The 23877-nt window shown below is 37.8% G+C and overlaps 2 protein-coding genes across 3 annotated transcripts in view; one reads left to right on the top strand and one right to left on the bottom strand.

Annotated features, from left to right (window-relative positions):
* The window catches only part of PUDP (pseudouridine 5'-phosphatase), a 73213-nt gene extending 49803 nt beyond the window's left edge, over window positions 1-23410 (bottom strand). The window contains exon 1 of the mRNA XM_058863062.1: window positions 23271-23410. Within this exon, the coding sequence (XP_058719045.1) occupies window positions 23271-23358 (88 nt within the window). The 5' untranslated portion in view covers window positions 23359-23410. The remainder of the gene's footprint in view (window positions 1-23270) is intronic.
* STS (steroid sulfatase) overlaps window positions 22985-23877 on the top strand; it is a 103882-nt gene continuing 102989 nt past the window's right edge. The window contains exon 1 of one of the 2 annotated variants that reach the window (XM_058863018.1): window positions 22985-23301. The gene's annotated coding sequence lies outside the window, so the exon portion shown is untranslated. Of the gene's footprint in view, window positions 23302-23395; window positions 23513-23877 lie in introns of those variants that run through there. The other variant, XM_058863026.1, reaches the window with a different exon arrangement.

Genomic DNA, 23877 nt, shown 5'->3' with positions numbered 1-23877 from the left:
TTTGGAAAAAGAAGTTCATTAACATTTAATTTAACACTAATATGGGGACAAAATGTACTTCCAGCTCTTGTCTTCATTTCAGCAAAGATCTCAAACACAGGTAGAAAAGCCATCTGTTTATCTTTTTAAGTAGTCTCCTCTGAAAAGTCAGTTAGTGCTGTTAACTCCATCAGGAATGCAAACTGAGAACACAACAGGACATATGTGGCAGTGGCATGTTCTAATAAAGGGAAGGAAAAGCAAGAATTCTTAGCTCCTGCAATTTCGAGTAAATGTGTAAGTTTTCAAAATACTCTTTTTATTTCTATCTCTCATCTCTTGAATCATCTTTTAGATGGACATTATCAGCACAACATACTGTCCATCTGCTCACTACATTTCACTGGGAATGAGTAACATTCATCCCCTAGTCACGTATTATCTTCTAGTCATTTTTATAGTGACCCTTCTTCAATATAAAAGCACAGTCAGCTTCACTGGTGGTGTTTCAAGTGTGTACAAGCCAGCCACAATAAATACAAATAAAGTGACCAAAATGACACAGGCACTGGATTACTCAATTTGTGATCTGGCACAAAAATATGCTGACATGAATTCAGAGGGACCTGGAGGTCACTTGGCAACACACCATAGTGAATATATGGATTGGATGACCTGCCTGAATCACTGCAGTCACAATTAGATGTGCAGATCTACTTAGGCTGGAGGTAAAGCAAACATCAAAACAGTATGTAAGCCTCATCTTTATCATTTACACATAAAGACAGTTTAAGACAGAAAATTATGACTTCATGAATACAGAATTTAGTTTTGTATTTATGTATTTATTTATTTATACACCTTCTAATTGAATATTATGCTACTGTTATTCTAAAATAATCTCTATTTTATCAAGAAGATGAGATAAGTAGGCATGAACCCTCCTTTTAGCCACAGCTCATCTTAATCACGAGCTTTGTGTTCTTTGTTTGAATAACCCATCTCAATTTTGCATTAAGCTTCCCAGATGAAATACACCAATGATTTATCCTTCTGCTAGGAGCCTAAACCATCTTAAACAGAGTTTTAATTGTATGCATTCAATATATTTCAGTAATTCAAAATCAGACTCTGGACAATCAAACTGTAGGGGTTTTTTGTTTGTTTTTGGTTGTTTTTTTGTTGCGTTTGGTTTTGGGGTTTTTTTGTTTGTTTGTTTGTTTGTTTGTTTGTAAGGGATAGAAAACTGATAAAATAGAAGAATTTTAAGTTAAGCAACAGGTTTCTTGTGTCCATACCCATGAGGCAGATTTCTATTCACAAGTAAAAGAGAAGCATTTTCAGTATTTAGTATATATTTTCAGTATAATTTAGCCAAATTTAGACACAGTAAGCCATTTTTACTAGCATTTTGGCCCAGGACTGAGAAAGACTCATTAGATGTTGTTACCATCAATACTGAATGAACACACAGGTGACTATGATTTTGCTTTCCTATCAGTCTTTCATATTATTCCCATAATCTCTTCAGAGTATGCAACAGTGTAAGAAACCATACAAATTACTGAGATGCTCAGTTGGGGTACAAGAGACAAATATAATTATAAACCGGATTATAGAAGTGTGAATTTTTCTTTTTAGCAACTCATTTGGTGGCATTTAGTACAGCATAAACTGTTAACTTGCGAACAAATCTATACAAGAGCTGAAATGTGGACAACTGGGACTAGATCAATCAAGATCAGATATTTCCTCTACATATAGAGTTATAGTAATGACATTCACATTTTCTCTCACTTCTGGATTAAGACATAACATAGGCCTTTGTGTGTTTATTCTCCCAATGTATCAAATGAACAGTGTTAAAGAATATGGGATTTAAACACAGCAGTGGCAAAGCCAAAAGTGACAGATTTCCCATCAGAAACATTAGGTTTGTCTAGTACAGAGCATCACATGCTCGGCCATTGATCCTTATGCCCACCTATTTCAATATCAGGAAAATCATGTACTCAGTTCTTCCTCTCCCAAGCACACAAAAGACATGGCTGAGCAGCTCACTGACCAGTTGTGTCAAGTCTGTGAGGCTCAGGAGCAGAACAAATGCTGCAGCACTGCATGAAAGCCAGGGAATGGATGTCTCAGCTAAGTCTCTGTACCTGAAAGAGATCTCTCATCCGTCTTGCCATTCTACGACCTCTCTCCCCACAGACAGGATCTTCTCTTAGCTCATTCAGTTACACAAATGAACCAATTCCTGAAATATTTCAGGATTTCAACAGCTGAGGGTGTGAGTATCAGTGAGCCATTCAACACATTTCCAAATGCTATGTGGACTACCACAAATTTTAGGAAGCACCACTGGTAAGATAAAAGCCACATGGGTATCCATAAACTTGGAAGATTCTACTGGTGATTTTGGTAAGCAGGAAAAGAGAAAAGAATGGGACATGAATGGCCTCTGAACAGCAAACATAGAATGGAACAAGGAACATCCTCTCAACACAAAGAAGTCAAGGTATTACTATCCAGAATTTATAAATTGCAGTTCCATCTCAAAAAAGACCCAAAAAGCCCACAAAACACAAAACCAGAAATGGCTGCTGAGGGAGCAATAGTCTGTCACTGAATAACTGTTTGTGCATAACTCATTCTCTATTATTTTTTCTCCCTTATTTTTTTCAGAGAGAATCTGAGACATTCATCTTACAGTATCGGCCAAACAAGATAGATAAAACCAGTATGAGCAATGCAAAAGAGTAGCAAGTATACAACTGTCATTAAAACAGCTCTGAAACTGCAAAAAGTTAAACCACCAGAATCACTTAAGAACTAGAGCTGAAGCCTCCTGACTTAGCTAAGCAAACAGAAAATAGAGAAGACTTTATTCTTTTAATAATCTGTCATAGACAACAATCTTGCAATTTGTGTCAAAAGGTCAGTTTGCACTGCTCCCTCAACATTCTTCCATTCACACTTTACTATGAAAGCTAGTTTAAAAGTGCATGACTATGGTTACCCATGATAGCTAAAAGGAAAAAACCCAGCAGTTTAACAACTGACCTTGAAATCACTTGCAGCAGCCCAGTTAAATTAGGGATGAAGAAGGCAGACAACAGAAATTACTTTTTGCATAACAGCCTAACTGTTGGAGCACTAGTTCAGAAAATGAAACTCAGTCTTTCAATCCATCCTAAGGGCCTAAGGCTGTTTTTCTAACATACCCTGACATTTTTTTTTGCTATTATGTTATGTACATATACACACTTCTATACAGATAAACCATTTATACGCTTGCACATAAGCATACAGGCATCTATTTTTATATATTTAATTATATATGGTGTATGTATAGAACTGTGTTTTACAGGCAAAAGTGTATTTTAAAGAATAAAACTCAGGATTAGTATTAGCCAAAAAATACAAATCAACCTGGAGCCTCCTGGCTTAATGGCTCATTAAAGGAATGTGATTCAAAATGCTTAGCACTGAAACTACACAAGGAAAAGGGATATTCTTTTCCTTACTATAGTATTCCCCCATTCCTTCCATGAACTTGTTTAGGAAGAAAAATGAAATCAAAATTTATCCCCTTAGACACACTCATTTCACTGCCACGGAAGGAAATAAGCACTGGTTTCACACATACTCAAGCGAAATATTTGAGCCATGCCTAAATGTCAAGGCTGATGTACCCAACCAGGCAAACTGAACCTAAAGACAGTCTGGACCACCAAACCAAGGGAAATATTGCTGTAGTATTCATGTCTTCTATCTTCCCATTGATCTACTCTCATAACCAGTACCACTTAAATTCATATTATTGTTCCCTAGAAGTTAAAGGAAGGTGAAGTATCTATTAAAATAAACATCAAGCACCAAATAATGGCTACTTCAAAATCATAAGCCACTTATAAAGAGCAAGTTATTCAGTAAACCATTCTACATGATTGATAAACCATAACTTCCAAAGATAAAGAAAAAAATATTATAATTGCTGAAAATTAAAATTGCTGCTTCCAATTTAATTGAATAATGATTTGTAAATCATTACATTTTTGATTAGCACTTAGAAAAACTCACTGAAAAGATCCATTATTCATTTTAGTAAGGAGAAGGTGTAAGACTGTTCTGGAGCTTTAATTTTTGCAAACCTACTTCTTATTTTCCCTTGTAGTTGAATATTAATATAAGTACAGTCCAAGGCAGACGAACATGTTACATTGTGATTACTAAGTCCAGAGAAACATGCTGCTACTAGCTAATTCAGTGTTGTCAGTCTGTTTGCCCTCCTCTGAGAGATCCTCCCATGAATTCAAGTTACTGCTAACAGGTTTAAAAAGGAAGTAAATTTGATTTTCAAACAATAGCAGCCGCATGAAACTGTTCCCAAATGAGTATCACGTATTTTCCCCTGTGGGCTTACATTACTGGGAGAATTCTTCAATGGCAGCTACAGAGGAAGCCAATTTCTCATTTTATATGCAGAGAAACATGGTATTTCTATGAGGAGAGGAAGAAACTTCTGAACAAATTCAAAAGGGTTTTAGTTTACATTAATACAGTAGACATATCTTAATGCTATCTTGTATTCATATATACACCTTATCCTTCTTTTTTAATGCCACAGGGAAGTGAAAGAAAGAGTTCACAAATAAAGCATGCAAACTCTTCCGATGTGGAACTGTAAACAAATACTCTGGCACCAATGCAAAGCAGTATATGAAAACATAAAGAGAAGTCTGTACTTCAATTCCAGAGCATGAGGGAATCAAACTTTGAAATATGAAGGCAATATACATTACTTAATACAAAACATTCTAAAACTGGACTTATTAAGCATCATCTATGTGACAACATCTCATTAGTTTAAAAATAGAAAAGTTTTGATTCATAGAAACTGCTTAATATGCTTCCTTAGGCCCTTAACCATTAAAGACAGAACTAGGCAAACAGCAAATATCTGTGGAACAGATATGGTTCCTGAAAAACCCTGCTTGTTGGGTGGAAATCTACAGTTTACAGAGACACAGCTTCTTAAAATGTGTATGGGGAGACTCAAGTCGGGCAACATTACACTGTCATTATTATATGAGCTACTAGACCTTGGAAATTTATACAAGCAATGTTCTCAACCAGAGGAGCAATTACCAGCTCTGAACACCCTATGAGCTCATAGCATATTCACAAGGAAGTAAGCCTTTCACCAAGGGGGTACCTCTTCTTCTTGAGATATTGCTGGTAACACAGAGCAGCAGTTCACTGGCCCAAGGAATTGTTTGAAACAAGGTCTAAAAAGTTGTTTTGAAATGAGATGTTCAAGGCATCTGAATAAAACCACTCCTACACAAGGTAGATCAAACCAGAAGGGTAATTTTCTTACCAAAGTGAGGAGAATAGCCTATTGTATCTTCTTAATTAAGAGTCTGGTGGGCTGGCCTTGGTTGGGCCAGGTACCCAGCAAAGCCCCAAGCTACTCTTTCATTCTCCTCCCCCTCAGCTGGACAAGGGAATGAAAATACAATAAAAGATTCATGGGTCAAGATGAGGGCAGGGAGAGATCACCCACCAGTTACCATCACAGGCAAAACAGACACAATTTGGGGAAATTATATCTGAGCAGGGGAATAAGAAATAAGACCAAAATTTAAAAAACCTTTCTCTACACCTGTCCCTTCTTCCTGAGTTTAGCTTTATTCCTAACTTCTCTACTTCCTCTCCTGCAACAGCACAGGTGAACAGGGAAGAAGGGTTGTGGTCAGTTTATCACACATCTCTGCTGCTCCTTCCTCTGCAGAAGGAGGTCTCCTCCAGCACCTGGAGCATGTCCTCCCCCTCCTTCTTTACCAACCTTGATGTCTGCAGGCCTGTTTCTCTCACATGTTCTAGCTCCTCTGTCCTGGCTGATGTTGTTCAGCAGGTGATCTTCACGTTCTTAAATCTCTTACCCCAGTAGCAGCACAACCACTGCTACTGATGAGCTCAGCCTTAGCCAGAGGCATGTCTGTCTTGGATCTGGCTGGCATTGGCTCCCCATCAGAAACTGGGGAAGCTTCTGGCATCTTCTCAGAGAAGCAGCCCACCATTCCACCCAACTCCTCTGCTACCAAAACCTTGCCACACAAAGACAAATGTAAATACATACTTCTTTGGAAAGAAGAGCTACCTATAAGATAGCTATAAGAAACATAACCTTCCCTAAAGAATATATCCCAGAGCTTTTCTGTTCTGTCTAACCCACAATCTAAAAGAGCAAGAATGGAAAAAAAAAATAGCTATGAAAGGGGAAAAAAAAGTAAGGAAACTTTATTCTTTCCTCAAAAAAAAACCACAACAAAGTGAGGCCATAGGGAAAATTCTCTTCAGCACACCACAGGTCTCTCACAATACTGATTTCCTTATTCTCAGAAAGCTTTTGGCTTTCTAAGAATATATATTATGTATATTCTCAGAGAGATTATACATATAAAGACTTGATCAAGATGCAAATTCAAGATGTTTGACTTTCAGTGCTACATCTTTCTAAATCATGTTCTGTAATACTGTCAAAACATCTGTTTCCTCAACAGTGGAAACATTTTAAAAGACAGAGTGACTTCAATAGAAAACAAAACCATTACTTTTCTACTGTGGCCTTGGACAATGTCCTAAATTTAATGATGGCAATGTGTCAAACATACTACCACAGAGGTGTAGAGAACTACAGATTAATAAAGACAATCTCTTCTGTCCACGCAAGAGTGCCTAAATTTTTGAGGTAAGTCCGCTGATGGAGTGATTTCTCTGTGGTGATAACACCAAGAGCAGAAAATCAAAAATCATCAAATAGCTTTATTTTCCAAGAGTGAGGACTTTTCATCATGGCTGACTACATACAAGAGCAAAGTGAGAGAAATACTGCAGAAGACCTGGTCACAATAATTCTTTAATAGTTCTATACCAAGAACTCCTTATACTAACGATAACCTAAAATGCACAAAAAAGAATCAGACCTTTGATATGCATAAGGAAAGTATGATACAGCAAACTGAAAACTGATTTATGAGCTGCAATGACTGTTTGAAAACTGTAGAAGAAAATTCAAACTCATTATATAGATACCGATAAAAGGAACTTCCAATGCAATGTAACAGAGGACTTCCACACAGATGAGCCATAAGCTTCTCTGAGATATGTTACCAGAGCCCTCACCTCCCATGTGGGATTAAGGATCAGAATAGAGGGCTATTCTCATAGACTATTGAAAGGCCTCATATGACAGCAAGATTTGTCCTGCCTCCAAATTTGGCAGTATGCCAGAGGCAAGTCCTAACTGCGTCTTAGATCAAATATAGCCTACAGCCAAGAGAAAGACCACCCAAAGCTAGAAGTGTCACAAATTATGGTCTTTTTGTTTCCAAACACCATTGGTAAAAGCAAAGAAAATACTGGAAGACTACACTTTGCTTTAGAATATAATCAGCTTGCTTATGATTGTCAGGATGAAGTAAAACTTGGCTATAGAAACTTTTAAGTAAGCCCCATCGAACCCAGTGAGAAATAGGCACACAAACCACAGAATGATTTGGGTTGAAAGAGACCTTTCAAATACAACTTGCTCCAATCCCCCTGAGAAGGGCAGGGACACCTTTCACTAGATCAGGTTGCTCATAGTCCCATCCAATACACAATGCTTTTGTGTTTCTGAGCTAAAATACCATTCATACTCCAGAACCTGAACCACACAGATATGTGCACTGACAACTCCTCATATGGCAAAATGAATGTCTATTCACAGCAAATTAGGCCAGCCTGCTACTCAAGCGCAGTTATACTGTATCAGTACTAGGTCTTTGTAACAATATTCCCCAACTGCTACTTACAGAGTTTAGTGCACAAAACCAGATTTTTAACAGCATTAATTTTCTTCATGAGTATTTACACACTAATTCTCAGACCTGCTGCTAAAGAGCTGCATCATTTTTCTCCCAGCATGTATCTGAAATTTTGCTGAAAAGCTTTAGCCTCTCTGCATACATGTTTTAGTCTACCTAGTAATACTAGTACAGAACTTATACTAGTTAGTTATTAGTATTAATTTTAACTATAGTTCTATAGTTAGAACTACAACTAGTTTCGTTATTATATAACTAAAAATAGACTGAATTAACTTTCATTAACTGGAAAATCTTACCAGAATATTTTAAGTTAGCCTTCTGTCATGAAAATTGTTGCCCAAAATTTCTATGTCCCATCACATAAAATCTCTGTGTAAAAGTTATTGATATGCACTATCAAATCAGCTGCCAAGTCAAGAAGACTCAGATAAAATGAGAATATGGTAGACACAGATTGATTAGGAAGCATGAAAAAAAATAGCAAATACGAGGCATCAACTACAGATCAAGACATGGAAGAAACACTTCAGAATTAAAATTCTGATGCAAAAGACCTGTGAAAGGATTTCAAATCAGCTCAGTTTGAAACCACCCCAGGAACACTAATCTGCAAAAAACTTTATCAACCTCTTTGGTTCTATAAGGATTTAAAAATTATGGTTGCCTGCTTCAAATATTGCCTCCACTGAAGGTCTTTGCCCATTGTGGCAAACTGTGTAAATAAGTAATCACTAATCTGCAACCACTGAAGTTGCCTCCCCCAAATATACCTGCATTGATTCCTGGAACCTGGACTGTAAATTAAGCCACCTGACAGGAACTTGAGAAAAGATAAAGGTGGTACTATTGTCTGAGCGTTATGTCAGTCTAGAGGGAGGTAAAAAATGCCGGGGGAGAAGAACATATCACTGATAATGGACGAGGAAAACCAACTGAACACTGCTAAAATCAGGTCAGACTAAATACGGCAGGGGGAGATCAGAAACCACTGACTCAAGAAACCCACTGACTCAAACCCCAGAAAGACTGAGCATGGGATTAATTAGCACTAAAAGTGAGGGAATCATTTAACAAATAGAGTAAGAGAACTATGTAGCCAATGAACATAAGTTCATTTGCTTGCTTAAATGTATAAATAGTGAAAAATTTTCAACAACTTTAGGATCCTCACCACCAAGAAGCTCAGGGTGAAGAAGGACCAATAGGATGCTGCTGAATCCACAGGTGGTGACTATAGTCTGCTTAATCTGTCAGTCTCTCTTTTTTATCTTTCTACCTCACATTTTCTGTTAAATAAAATCCATACTATTGATTTTGGCATATGATCCTGCTTGCACGCACCTTAATTCAGATAGAGATATCTCTCAATAATCAGATCTTAAAAACTGCAGACAATTATTTTATTGTAGTAGAAGTGACACAGACAACACTTGAAAGTTTGGTACATGTCAGGTACCTAAAGGCTGAAGTACTGGATCCAGTGCACACTTTCAAGTAAAATATTTTAGCTTTTAAAGCGTTTCTAAGAGAGTCATTTTCTTGGCAAAGAGGAGATGATCAAGAAATCTTAACTCCTATGCTTGAGTCAAACAGACCTTGTATTATTTTAGCACATTATGACAACTTTAAAATAGCAGAAGGTCCTCAAACATCAAAATCCATTTAACCTAAATACTACTATCTCTTGTTTAAAATAGGTGAAAAATAATAGAAAGGTATCAGAGATGTCTTATAAGAAATCATGAAACTTATTCACACTGTAATCCTGAAAGAATACTGGAACTACAAAAAGGTTTGGAAAGAGAATCTCACTAACATGTCAGTGAACCCAATTCACATGAGGACTAAAGAAGAAATAGAAAGCTGGAAGGAGACTCTCTGACAGTAGCTATTAGGGTTATATTTTTAGCTATCTCAAAGGGGAGAGGCTGAATCTTCTTTTGCTAGAGAGTGGTTCTGGGCATAATGGAAATATTAGGTTATGACTCTGTTTTGAGTGTGACAGCTTAGAGTTACAAGAAACACTGCTGTGTATCCTACTAAATGAAATAAAAAATATGTGTTCAGAGACTCAAAGAGTGCAAGAAATTTCAGTGCATCATTTCATTCTTCCATATGAGTAATGCGATGAAAATAAAAAGAGATACTGAGAACTGAACTAGAAGTAATTTCCCTCAATCTTTCTTCCCTTCTGCCTCAGTTCTGCAAGCTGAGGTCAAAGTTTACATCTTGAGACACAAACAGCTTCGCTCTCCAGTGGCTGAAATTTAATAAGCCTGACACAGGAGTTACTACGCTGGGGTGTGCTTAGTTTTACTGTAACAGTGCTTGCAAAAGACAGGCTGGGAAATTATATGCTCAATAAGCAGATAGAAGAGATTTTTTACTTTATTTATAAAAATAGCATAAACTTCCTTCACTCTATCTAAAAACTAAAGAAGGAAAAAATGTCCAGTAGCCTTTCTCCCACAATCAGCAAAAGGAAAAGTGTCTGATTTATTTGCTGAATATGTTCAACTGAGTCACTGAACCTAATGACTTTTAGGTAAGTCCTATACTCTTTGAGCCATTATGTTTTTAAACTGCTAGAACACATCCTAGGCAAACAGAGCTGCATAACTAGTTAAACGAGGTAACTTACATGTTTCCTAAATGTACGGAAAAAATAACTATGAGGCATACAAGTTCAATAATAATAAAACAGCTGGTCAACCAAAGACCTTTCTTTTCTGCAAGAGGTGCACAGACTCCAGGCCACATCTTTCTAACAATCTCAGGATAATAGTTTTCAGAGGTTAAAAACTGCACAAAAATGCAAACCTGGTAATCCATCAACAAGGAAAGATACCTTTTTTCCTTCTATTTTCTGAAGAGCAAGTCTAACTAGTAGTAAAATAATCCAATTGTATAAAACATTGCAATCAAAGAGGACTACACACTACTGACTATGGCTACTGTCTACACTCTCTAATACAAAGGGTTGCTTTAGTCGTTGATCTTGTCACAAGCAAAGAGATTGGAGATTTTCTCCTTGTGTTAGGATGACACAGATCATGGCGGTACTGTCACAGGGCTGCCAGCCTCTCGTAATTTCTGTTACGAACCTGTATACTGTACAACTTCAAAATTTTGCCACTAACAAATAAAACTGAAATTACACAAAAATTTAAAGCTGTTTTCTTCAGGATGGGGATTTCTTCTTGACAGTACTCTTTATCCTAATTATTAATTGTAGAAAATCTAGCATGTCTCTTGAGAATTTAACTCCCTATAGTGGACTCACAGAGGAGCTTAAGTAGCTCTTTAATTGGAAATAGGAAGCATCTACACTGTCAGTACTAAAGCCATTAAATTGCATCATCAGCATTATTATTCTGTGAAAAAAGAATTTCCTTGGTAGTTTGCAATTGTTTCCAAGGCTCCATTATAGACCACTAAAGTGGGTTACATTTTCCAAAATTAGACTGCCATTAAGTACAGCTATACAATAGCTGTAATAATAAGTAATTGCAAATTATTTTGTTGAAAATATGATTTATGCTTCTGGGCCTACATTATCAATATCACTTTTTTATAGTTAGAAGGAAGGCAGTAGCTCCTGTTATTTAAACAGAACTATAGGATATTGTAACCAATTCCTTTACTTCTACCCATGGAAAGTACAGTATCTGTACAGTACTCCATATTATACCTTCGATATCCGACACCACCTCATCTCTAAGAAAAAGAATGGCTGTCTTAGGGTGACTTTACCTTTAAGATAGTTTTGGGGCTAGGGAAATTGAAGCTGCTGGAGGCTGATGGGAGTTTTTTCTCCTGACCAATTGCTAGCCATTTCTGAGAACTGACAGTAATTCTGACTATTGAAAAGTGAGATCAACTTGTGAATACCTACTTTAAGACTCAAGACCAGGAATTTCTCTCTCTTTGGTTTCTGGTTTCTGACAAGGTAACAGGCTCTGTCTTGGCTTCCTCCATCCCCCACCAGGCTGGACAAGGCCGCAGAGGGAGGGGGGAGAAAAGTGGAGCCGGCCTGGCTTGGTTTGCAGTTTCTGCTGCTAAACTGAAACCTGACACCATGAACATCTGCAGCTTTCTAAGACTTCAACTGTTTTACTACCTGGATGAGACTTACAGATTAATCCTTTTTTCCCAGAGAGAGGGGAAGAGAGAGAGAGGGATAATCAACATGAAGAAGAGACCATAAAACCATCAAAGACAGTGAAGAAAAGAATTAAGTTTTAGATGGGGAAGAGAGAATAAAGAGATGCTTTAATAAGCTGAAATATTTTTCTGTTAAAGCTACGGAGATGGACAATAGTGTTCTGGAAAAAAAAAAAACTCCTTTAATTCATGACAGAGTAAATTGAGAAGAATGGAGTGTTCAAAGTGTAGATTTTGAGCAAAAGGTGGAGTAGTTGTGATACAGTGAAGTGCTAGAACAGAAGGAGAGAAGTAATAGTTAAAGATTTGGGACCGTAGAGAGGCAAAGAGAAAACTTCTGTTTCTAGGGAGGCTCACAAAGACAGATGAAAAGAACTTTTTGCTTTTGAATAACTCATCTATAAAACTGACATCCCTAGACTCATTTGACCCATAACACACCTCAGAGTGATGTGAAATAGGAGGAGACAACTGATGGCAGATTTTTTCCAGGCAGCTGGCATCAGAGAAATAGAATGCTGTAACAGAAATAGTTTTCTTGTGAGAAACTCCATAGATTAGCAGAAGAAGACTTCTGTTTCTCTACAAAGACTGATAGAAAGACTATAGCAAGAATTGGGACTGTTGTAAACACCGAAGTTTTTTTTTTGTCTCTTTGTAGTCATGTGAACAAAAGAAAGGTTGGGTAGTGGGAGATAAAGGGGTTTTCTGGAGGTCTTATTCTGGTGTTCTTATTCTTGTAGTTTTGTTAATAAACTTACTTTATTCTTTTTAAGTTTCAAGCCTGTTTTGCTCTTGTTCTAATCCATATCTCATAGCAAAAAATAAGTAAGTTTTCAAGTAATTTTGTAGTTACTGCTTTAAAACCATGACATTTATTTGGTGCATTAGCTGGAAAACGAAATTAGCAAATTTAAACCACTACAATGGCGAATTCCCAAACTTGGGGTTTGGGAAAAGTTATTGATATGCACTATCAAATCAGCTGCCAAGTCAAGAAGACTCAGATAAAATGAGAATATCAAGATGGTAGTGAGAATAACTTCTAGAAAAATCAGATCAAATCTCAGTTGAACCTAAACTTACAAACTTTTGGGTTTTTTTGTTTTTCTAAAGCAAGCCTGTTTTTAATTCACAACACAAGAACACTTTAAAGGAATGGGATGAGAGAAGAAAGGTACATGTAGGATCCAACGCTGAAAGCATGAATGAGTACTGAAAGTATTTTTCTTATTGTAAGTCTCCTGTGCTATACTAAGGAATGTTAGACTATCAATGTAGTTTCTCATACATACAATTCGAATGTAAAGCAGAGAACTGAAGCTCACAATTTCAGTCTGTAAAATAGTATGAAGAGAAAGGTAAACTAAATATTTACTGAAAATTACCCAGATAAAAATAAACACTATGCCTTCTTTTTTTTTTACATACAAATACAGAAGCATCTGGGTCAAACAGGAATACTTACATTAGTCCCTGAAAACTGCAATTATAACAGAAGGAAGAAAAAGAAAATAATCTATTCCATGTTGATGTAAACTATTAGAAAAGGGAATGGGTTAAGAGAGGAATAACTTCCACAGTTTTGTGATAAATTTAAGAATATTGTTTTTATTTTTCTCCTCTTAATTGAAACTTCTAAGTTAGAACATAGAGCTACTTCTCAATTAACCAGGGGAATGAGGAGAGAAAAACCATGTTAACACACAATTTAACATCTTGTATTATTGCCTATGGGAGAGGTGGGGAAAACATGAGGATTTATGTTGAGAGCACTTTAACCAATATAATGCAGACAGGTACCAGCAACAAAAGCTGAAATGCCAACTCTTAAGAACAAGAGTTTTGATTAGGGAAAAACAAGGCCTAGTTTAATAAACATAAACCCCATAATCCAGTTTTACTCTTAGCTCTCCACTACGCGTAGACTTCTTCAAGAAATTTTTGACATATCTTTAAAGCATTTTTCTTTGACAACTTCAGAGTTACTGAAGAGCTGCTCATTATCTTAACAGCTATCTAAATTGAAAGAATCCTCTCCTTTGTATACTTACACACACGTGAAAAGACATCCCCTGTATCTCTAAAGTTTTATACAGGAATTGTAGGGTTTTGTAGAGCACTGGAAATTTTCCAAACATAAAGAATATTGTTTAAAATGTTCTAGAGTGCATAGAAGAAACAGATACCTAGAAAAAAGAATGAATTAACAATATAGAAAGCCTAACACTGGAATGAACATTTCGAAGACCTGCTATTTATGAAAAGCATTTGAGACAAAAGCAATACTAACATAACATATCCAAGGAATGATATCCATATATCCATATCTGATAACTATGCAAAACCAACTCTGAATCAAACATTCCAAGAAATTAAATTTTGCAATACTCTACAATTTGCAATCAACTGACACATAAAACATTTGACATTTTAGAATGCACAAAACCAGAACAGGAACACTACTTCTTTACTCCTAGGTGCCTTCGTTCATGAAAAAATGAAAATGTTCAAATTAAAAATGGTAGAAGGATAAATATAAGAAAAATATGATCTGCAACAATAATAACAGTGCAAGTTATTAGGCAGCAGAATAGCAATTAGATATACTACAATACCTTAGTGGCCCAAATACTTTCATTTTCCTGAGACATGTTCCCCATGAAACACTGTTTTTAATTTTTAAAGACTAGAAATTTATTACATTGTGATAAGCTCTTTATGGCTGCATCTCCCCTGAGCCATAAAGCAAAGAACATTTTGTTAGTCTGGTAACAATATAATGCTATAGAGAAGACTCAGTCCTAGCATGAAAAGATCCACCATTTCACATGGTGTAACTTTTTGTAATAATGATCTTGTAGCAGAATGCTGACTTTATCCAAGGTTATGCCACTTTACAGGTATGCATGAGTATACTCTCTTGCCCTGGAGAGACAGGTCAAAGGAGGTTTCTGTATGTAAATTACAAAACTGACAATGAAAAATATCTTTATCATAGAACAATTAATTTGAATGAAATATGTCTCCATATACTCATGCTTCACTTTAAACCAATAATTTCTTGTACTTCAAACCTTCTGATACACTGTACTTCTATTTTTTTTTAATTAAACACACATTATCTTTCACTTCATTCTTCTAGTACAATTTCATTCCTCTTGCTTAGAAATGTTCCTAAATGACCAATACCAGTGTCAAACTCATAAAACATCCCAATCCAAAAAATATAATCCCACTTATTACTGGTCAGTAATCAAATAGATATATTTTATTAGTTTGAATATGTTCTCTGTGTCAGTTTACTTTACACACAAATGCAGCAATTAAAGTAGAACATAATTTTAAAGACACAACATTCCAAAAGATGTCCTGACATATACAGGCTATTATTTTCTGTATATGGTGACACTGTGAAAGAGAGCCTGAGTGAACTCATATTTATACACAGCAGACAATCCATGCCCAGGACTGACCAGCTTGGCAGCAAACCCATGAGTGCACCACGTGCAAGCACAGGGCTGCTGCAAAGGCCTAGCACGAGCCCATCCTCTGGAGAGCAAAGGTGACAGGCGGCCCTATTACAGCAGGTCAGAGAGCTCACATTAATGAGCTGGAAGAATGAGACACTGTAACACTGTCCACATTATATAATTACAAAGGTCATGAGTGAACTCACATAGATGTTAGACAAAAAGACTGGACTGACAAATAATAAAGTAGGCTTTCCTCTCAAATGCCTCGCATTACCCTGAGACAAACTGCATGTGAAAGTAATCCAAAAGAACAATACACAGACAGAGGCAATTCAAAAATGAACAGCAGAGAAAAAGGTAATGTTTGGAGTGCTAACCCATAAGTGATGCCCGTTAACAACTGAAGCACAGACTCAGACTGGCAGGGAAACGGAATTGTTTATTCAAAGAAAGGAACTGGTTTTATCCACTTTTCAAGGCACAGTATTTCCTTACATGGTAATTCTCACTATGTGACCACATTAGGAACACGATTTCTAAATGTCCTTCTGCGAGGTGACCATGCGCTGTTCACCCGTCTGTCAGCTTCCTGCAGGCTCCTCTCCATAGGGCACTGCTGCTTGGCACCTCCTGTCCCCAGGTCAGGTGGAGAAAAGCCTCTCTGTGCCTCCATGTGCTCCTTTGTGCCTCCATGTGCTTCTGCAGGCACCTGCCACAGCCCACAGCTCAACTCCATCCCATCTCTTCCCACAGTGCCCAAAGGAAATCATTCAAGAACTGGAAATAAACTTGCTTCATGAGACATAGTCTATTATTACTTACTTGATGGCTTTTACAAAAATATGTCATATATCGCTAACAGGAAGGAGGAAGAAAGGTAAGAATACATTTTAAAAAGAAAACAGCTATGATATATAACAATAACTTGGAAAAGTACTTGAGAAAGAGCAATGCACACTTGGATGAAAGTTTTTCCAAAATGCATCATCAGATATACTGCCAAACTTCTACTGAAGATGGTATTCATTATAAGAGGAATAAAAAAATTAAAAGCTGCACAAGAACAGAAAACACACATGGAGACAGCAACAATTGATACTGTCAACAGGTATGCAACTTTTCAAGTCACAAAATATTACCAAAAATAATAAAGTTGCAAAAAGTTTTCAGCCATCAAAAATGAAAGCCACAAAAGATGCATTATTCACCAGTTATCGAAGCAAAGGAAGCAAAGAACAGAGATAAAAAATACAGGATGGTTTTCTTCTAAGTATCAAAAAAAATCTCAATGAAGGTTAACACTACCTCAACAAACCTTAGGTCAGAACAACAATTTTCTTACTATTATTATCAAAGGGGGCGAAAAGGGATAATTAAGGTCAGGAGCCTCTGAGAGAACCATTGTAAGCCACAAAAATAATCTTGGTTACATAATTCTCAGTTGTCTTGTGAAAGAAATTAGTATCAATATGAAGATGTACATAAACACATAATAGGAGCAGCAACAATCCATAGCAGTATCTACTTCATCCCAGAGATGTCCATAATGAATGCAATAAAGTTTGAAAGAAAATATTTGGCTTAATTGCTTTCATATTTTTAGTTATCATAGTTCCTGCTCTTAAAAAGAGCAATGGTCATAGTGTGAAAACGATCATCTCCATTAAGGTCTATTGCCAACATAAAAGAAAAAAGTTAAAAATAATAACAACCACAATCACCCCTCCTCCTCCTCCATTAAAAGTATGAGGAATTAGAAGTGCCAGTATTCAAGAGCAGGACTGTGTCTCAGAGAAAATATACCAGCAGAATTCAGAGACCAGAAACCTGCCTAAATTAAGATGTTCTGAAAAATTCCACTCTCAAGAGCTCAATTAGCCAACTCACAACAAGGCTACATGAATGAATTACAGCTACTCAGAACAAGAGCTGCAGAGCAGGGTCCAAGATGGTACAGAGTGTAACTATTGCCAGTATGTAGCATAATAAATCCAGGGTTGTTAATGCTCTTTTCCTTCTTAAGTAAGAAGAAAATTGGAATACAGCAGCTAGAAATTGTGTTATTATAACAGAAAATTCTATGCACCTTTTCTTTGTGAGAAATTCTCTTCCATTTATGACACCTTATTATTTACATTCAAAGCAAAATAATTGCAACTTTATACACAAAACAGTTTACATACACAACAAATCCTTATAATCTACAAACAGATTTGAAAATCTTTGCTTTTAGGCATAGGAAGAGACTAATTTTTTATAAATGGTCAAACTGCTATACGCACATCTAAACAGAACCTTTACAGTCCCAGCATTTAGAAAACATACCTCTCCACTCACTACAGGCTCTCTATACAATTGCAATAATGTAACAGTCAGAAAACATAAGCCACATTATTAAAAGGGAAATAGGAAAACTCTTGGGATTAACTTGTATGGCGTGCGGTTTCCCTTTCCTTTTTTTTTTTTTTCAAACTTTATAACCAAATACTTTGGGTCTGAAGCAGCTAATAAATAAGCATCAAAATTAAATTGCATTTGTGTGCAATTTTTGTGCAATATTGAAATAAAATAATAGATATTTTAACTTTGGAGCATTCCTTGGCCAATTTCTCATGAAAAAAATTATCATTGTTAATACTGCCCACGGAATTTTGAAATTTGATAGCCATTACAGAAATCAAAACCAAAACCCACAAAAAACTCTCCCTGTTGAATGCTAACTTAGCTCTGATTCTGGGTTATTCTAACCACAAACAACAAACAACCATGTGGATGGGCAATTTGCAAATCAATAAGGGGAATAACAGAAGTCAGACTCTGGGTTAGTATGTTTGTTACATTCTTGCCAAAATTTTTCTTGCTGTTAAATTAAAATGTTAGCTTTCAAGCATATGACAAATCTTATTTACTGTATTTATGGTTAGTTAATTCTCAATGAGGAGCTGTTTTACTTACGTCCAAGATTTGCTCATGAAGCATCTATAGGGTGTTTTAATCTAATAATATCCTTAATCTCCTTACTTTTGCAATGAATTACAAATACTGAACACAGGGGCAAGAGAGTATTTTCCCTTCCTTCTTCATTCCCAAAATCAGATGGAAAGTGAGAATGATAAGAAAGTAAGTTTCCACTACGCAGAAGCAGAAAATAGGCTTATAAAGATTGCCAGGTTATAGACTAAGAAGATAATTCCTGCACTTAAAGCATAACATAGACCAATCTAGAGAGGTCTGATGATTAATTGGATTGGTGTTATTTGATTGGATGCAGAAGAAATAGGAAGCTGTTTTAAATAAAAGACAGCATGCACATAAGCAAACTCCAGCATGGAACTCTCATCAGTTTTCTTGTAACAGCCATCTCCTGGGTATAACTTGTACAATAAAATGAAAGTAAGAGTACATTTTTTGACTTCTGACCTTGTGACAATGAGTAGGTAACACTGGGGAGAAGGAAAACATGCTGAAATTCTTGTGAGTCTCACAACACTAGAATGAATTTAACTGCAAGCTAATTTTGTCTATATCATTGACCAGAGATGACCTGTCTGGCCAGACGTGCAGGAGTGTCTTAGAAGTGGTACAAAACACAGTGGTCTTCACACAAAGGAGACAGTCGCTATAAAATCAGCAACTTCTGATCCCCGTTGTCTTAACTACTTTTTATCCCTCTAGAAATGGTCACAAGCTGGCATACCCATGCCCATACAGTTCGACATGACTTTGTGTTACAGTGAAGGTATCTCGCAAAACTTAGTTGCTTTAGGAACCACCTCTCCTACCTGAACATACTGATTTATCTTATGTAAAGATACTGTTTGTCATGCTGTTGCCCAAAAAAGAAACTTAATGAGAAATAAAACAGGGATGGATGCCCAGAAACTGAAGGTAATATAGGGTTGAACTCCAGAAGATGAGAAACAAGGAAGATGCAACAATACATACTCTCAGGGGCATAACACTCTAGTAACAAAACCTTCTAGGGAACGCAAGTAACCAACAGGGGAGTAGAACTTGGATGGCTTAACATAACATGAGGAATGATGGAAGGAACTCTAAGGCTCTCCCTAAGTTACGTTTCCCAGGGTTTGAAGCTACTGCCTGGTTCCTTCACTGGGAAATCTGTCTGACTCTTGAGTCCTAGCCCGCCCACTCCCACAATGGTTTTCCAACACTAAGGGGCACTGGCAAGGACAAACATTTAAATAAAACAATTCCTACCCCTAGCAGAAATTTAAACAAAAATAAATACATGACTGAACTTCATACAATAAAGTGTCATGTTCTTTGCATGCTAGTTTAGCTCTAGCTTTGAGCACAATGCTAAGAATGCTAAGAAACATCTTATTTTTGCAGCCATTTTCCTAAGTTCATTTGTCAGTTGGGAAAGGTCAATATTATACATGCAGCTTGTTGAGAATTTTAAATGTTTTCAGCCCCCTATAATTTTAAGCACAGATCAACAAAGGCAACATTCAATCCTATTTGTGCTTTGGTAGTGGGGTAGCTATTGGCTACAATTATATAACAAAACCACTTGTCATAGCTTAAAAAGAAATCCATGCAGTAAGTTTATAAGATAGATCCCTTACTCTAGTTCTATATTTTGTACAAGTAAAATAGATTTTTCCTTCTCTATCTTTAGCATTAATTTTGTATGTTTTTACAATATGCTAAAATGCCAGGATCCAAACTGTAGAACTGTAACAACAGGATTTATTTAGGTATTAAATATCTCTAGTTTCTGTTGTTGTTATTATTACTATCTGTTAACCCTGTACTATGTGCTGAATAAGTGCGCATATAAGTAGGTTTAATATTTTTAACTATACCACATACTAGCAGTTAGAACAGTGCTCTTCTGTAGGAATAGACTATCACATTTTAAGAAAAAGCAATCTACTATTCTGAGCATTTGATGTTATTATTTGCTGTAGGAAATCAAGTAGAAATTTAACTTAAGAAATGTAATGCTTTAATTGAAGTGCTGGGGGCAATTGTTGTGTTTTTTTTGAGAAAGTATGGCAGTACAACAAAAATTAAGATGTAGTTATTTCTTTTCCTCTGGTTTCTACTATACAGTGCAACACTAATCAATTATGCTATTTAATGAAGCTGCATGAGAGGGTGATCAGTCAGTAGAACAAGCTCCCCAAGCAGTCATCATGGCACCAAGGCTGTTGGAGTACAAGGAGTGCTTGGACAAGGCTCATAGTCCTCTGTTTTAGTTTTCAGAAGTCCTGTGAGGAGCTGAACTCAATGATCCTTATGTTTTGGGAAGAGATGGGATGGAGTTGAGCTGTGGGCTGTGGCAGGTGCCTGCAGAAGCACATGGAGGCACAAAGGAGCACATGGAGGCACAGAGAGGCTTTTCTCCACCTGACCTTGGGAGGTGTCATGCAGCAGAGCATTACAGAAGGGAGCCTGCAGGAAGCTGACAGACGGGTGAACAGCGCGTGATCACCCCTAAGATTTCATCCAAGAGCTCAAAGAGAAAGATTAGGTAATAAAAAAAAAAAAAAAAGGTAGATTGCATTGATTAGAAATGCAGGAAAAAACGGTGTTAGATAACCTTTGAAACAATGATACAGAAGGACTCTGAAGGAAAGGGTTGAAGTAGTTCCACAAGCAGTTCAGAGGCAGTAACTTCTTTATTGAAAGTAAGCCGATAAATCAAGGTGGGACTCAAGGACAACTTAATCAGCCTCAATTATATTACAGAGGGAGGGGGGTAAAATATCAGTTGATCAGACTCAGTAACACCTTCACACAGCCAAGCATTAGCCAGCAAAGTATAGGATGTAGGTTCTATAGGGTAACACTTGGATTGTTTCCAAAGTCAAGAACCTTGTAAACACCTCAGATCTCATTTAAGGATTATACATTCACAAGGATTTTGGAAATCTTTCTATCAGAAGATATCCTACCTTCCCTAATGAGAAGCAAGTATATCAAGTACATCAATGACAGAAAGCAAGTTCATGGCACATTACATCAAATTAATTTAATGCTCAATTTTTCTCAAAATTTATAGATCAATTTATATTTGTTCTATAAAATCAGTAGGGTTTAGGTGAAAACATCTAAAAATAGTCATGTACATTTGCAGACACTATTTTGTTGGGAAATTTTTTTTCAAAAGCTGAAGCTTCAGATTCTAAAAATTGCAACCAACTACGGGGGCACTAACAAAAGTTAGAAATAATAAATATTCAATACCAAAACTTTTATCTGTGCTCTTTGAAAGGAAGTAATTTTGGGCCTATTTCTGTAGCTTCTTGAAATATGTATGTTATTCATCTTATCATCTCCAATGAACACTATGTGACACATTAAAGAATATCATAAGAAAATTATGGGGTTCTTATGTAGGTTAATATCAATATGACCATTTGTCTCATTCAGAAGATTTACAGTAGATAGGTTGGGCAGAATGAATCTAATTTGTGTATGCCTTTTATTATTCTTTCCCCCACATTATTCCAAATTTCTTGAAACATTTAGGAATCTTGAGAAAGTCCAAGCAGTCTCCTGACTGCCTTTTTGCCTCCCAAGGGTCACTGCTCATCACAAAAGAAAGAGGTTCACCAAAAATGTTAAAGGTTTCATAGTATTCAGAGGCTGAAACATACTGAAGTCCTCTGAAATGAAGTGCACATTATGAAAACCACCAAGGTACTGTCACTTTTACTCCTCTGTACTGGAAGATATTTGAAGAGTATTTTCAGTCTAACTCCCTGCACCTGAAAGATTTCTGAAATATAATACACACTTTTTATATAACTTTTTAAAATAGAATAAATCACATACATGTATAATTACCAATACTGTCCTGTTGACTATTGTCTGTGTGAAGTAGATTTCCAGCTTCTGTCAAAGAGCAGTAGTAAAAAAAAAAGCCCTCCTGAAACTTCTAAGAATGAAATTAAAATAATTAGTTATGGATCATAGGATTACACATACACACACACACATATATATATGTGTGCGTGTGTGTGTGTATCCTCAGGCTATTTGAGACTAGTTATAGCGCCTATTCAAACCTCAAGATCCAATCGATCTGTAGCACTAGCACGGGACATGTCAGGTTACAGAAAAATAACCCTGCAAAAGCAGAAAGTCTACTGATACCAAGGCTAAGAGAAGATTATCATAGCGGTTTTCAGGCTGTTCAGCTGGAGAAGGTAGCTCTAAACGCTGCCGAGAGCTGTGCTATCCCCCGAGACTCGCTGCTCACGGCCTTCGGTAGTGCGCGGAGCGGGGGTCCCTCAGCCCCACACCGCATGCCCGTTCTCCTCCATACCCGCTCTCCCTGGCTTTCAGCCCCAAGCTGCCCCTCACCGCTCTCCCCACAGCCACCCCAACCTCGCTCAGCCCTCCGGCAGCCAGAGCAGCCCCGGGTCTGTTACTTTAAGGCGAAATCTGCCCCCGAAAGACAGCAAGTAGCGGAAGGAGGAGAAGGAATGAATTCGTTTCCTGTTGCTTTAATCCCCTTCACTCTGGTTTTAGCAGCGCCGCCCGAGGTGTTCTGGCTGCCTGCCCGGAGCGGGGAGGCCATGAATGAGCAGTGCAGCGGGGGCCGCTGAGGCCGCGGGAGGCGGAGGCGGAGGTGGAAGGGAAGGGAAGGAAAGGAAAGCATAGCGGCTGCCTGCCGCCAGCTACGGCCGCAAGCTGTCCGGGCAGGCGGGCCGGGCCTGGCGGCGCGGTGGAGCCCACCAGCGCGGGGCAGAGCGGGGGCCCGGCCGTGCAGGGGAGAGGGGCTCAGGCTACGCACCCAGCAGCAGCCCGTCCATGTCAAAGATCAGGTGAGTGACCGGGCGCAGCGCGGCCGCCGAGGAGGAGGAGGAGGAGGAAGCGGCCATGGCGAGGCAGAGCAGCCGGAGCGCAGCAGGGGCCGAGGCAGATTGAGCCGCCGCGGGGCCAGATTGCCGGGCCGGGAGCGGCACGGGGCGGTCGGACGGGCGGCGGTTGTGGCAGCTTCCTGGGGCGGGCCGGGCCGGGCCAGCGGTACCTTTGGTCTGTCTTGTTCTACTTCTTCAGCAAAGTCCATTTCTCTTCTTGGGGCCTCTTCTCTTGCAGAACAGCGCTTCTTGCTCAGAGAGTTTGTGGAGTCTCCCTCTCTGGAAACATTCAAGAACCGTCTGGATGCAATTCTGTGCAATTGTGTGCTCCGGGATGACCCTGCTTAAGCAGGGAGGTTGGACCAGACGACCCACGGTGGTCCTTTCCAACCAAACCTATTTTGTGATTCTTAAATCCCGTCTGGTGCTGCTGGCGGGAAAGACATAATAGTTGCTTTCAAGCTGACGCATTAGACAGTGTCTCTTCTGCGTGCCTGTGTAGAGATATGCAGGGGTAATATTACCACCAGATTGTAGTTG

This window comes from Poecile atricapillus, chromosome 1, assembly GCF_030490865.1.
Source record: "Poecile atricapillus isolate bPoeAtr1 chromosome 1, bPoeAtr1.hap1, whole genome shotgun sequence".
Classification (NCBI taxonomy): domain Eukaryota; kingdom Metazoa; phylum Chordata; class Aves; order Passeriformes; family Paridae; genus Poecile; species Poecile atricapillus.
Note: the sequence above shows the minus strand (reverse complement) of the source record. Positions and strands in the feature narration are given on the sequence as shown.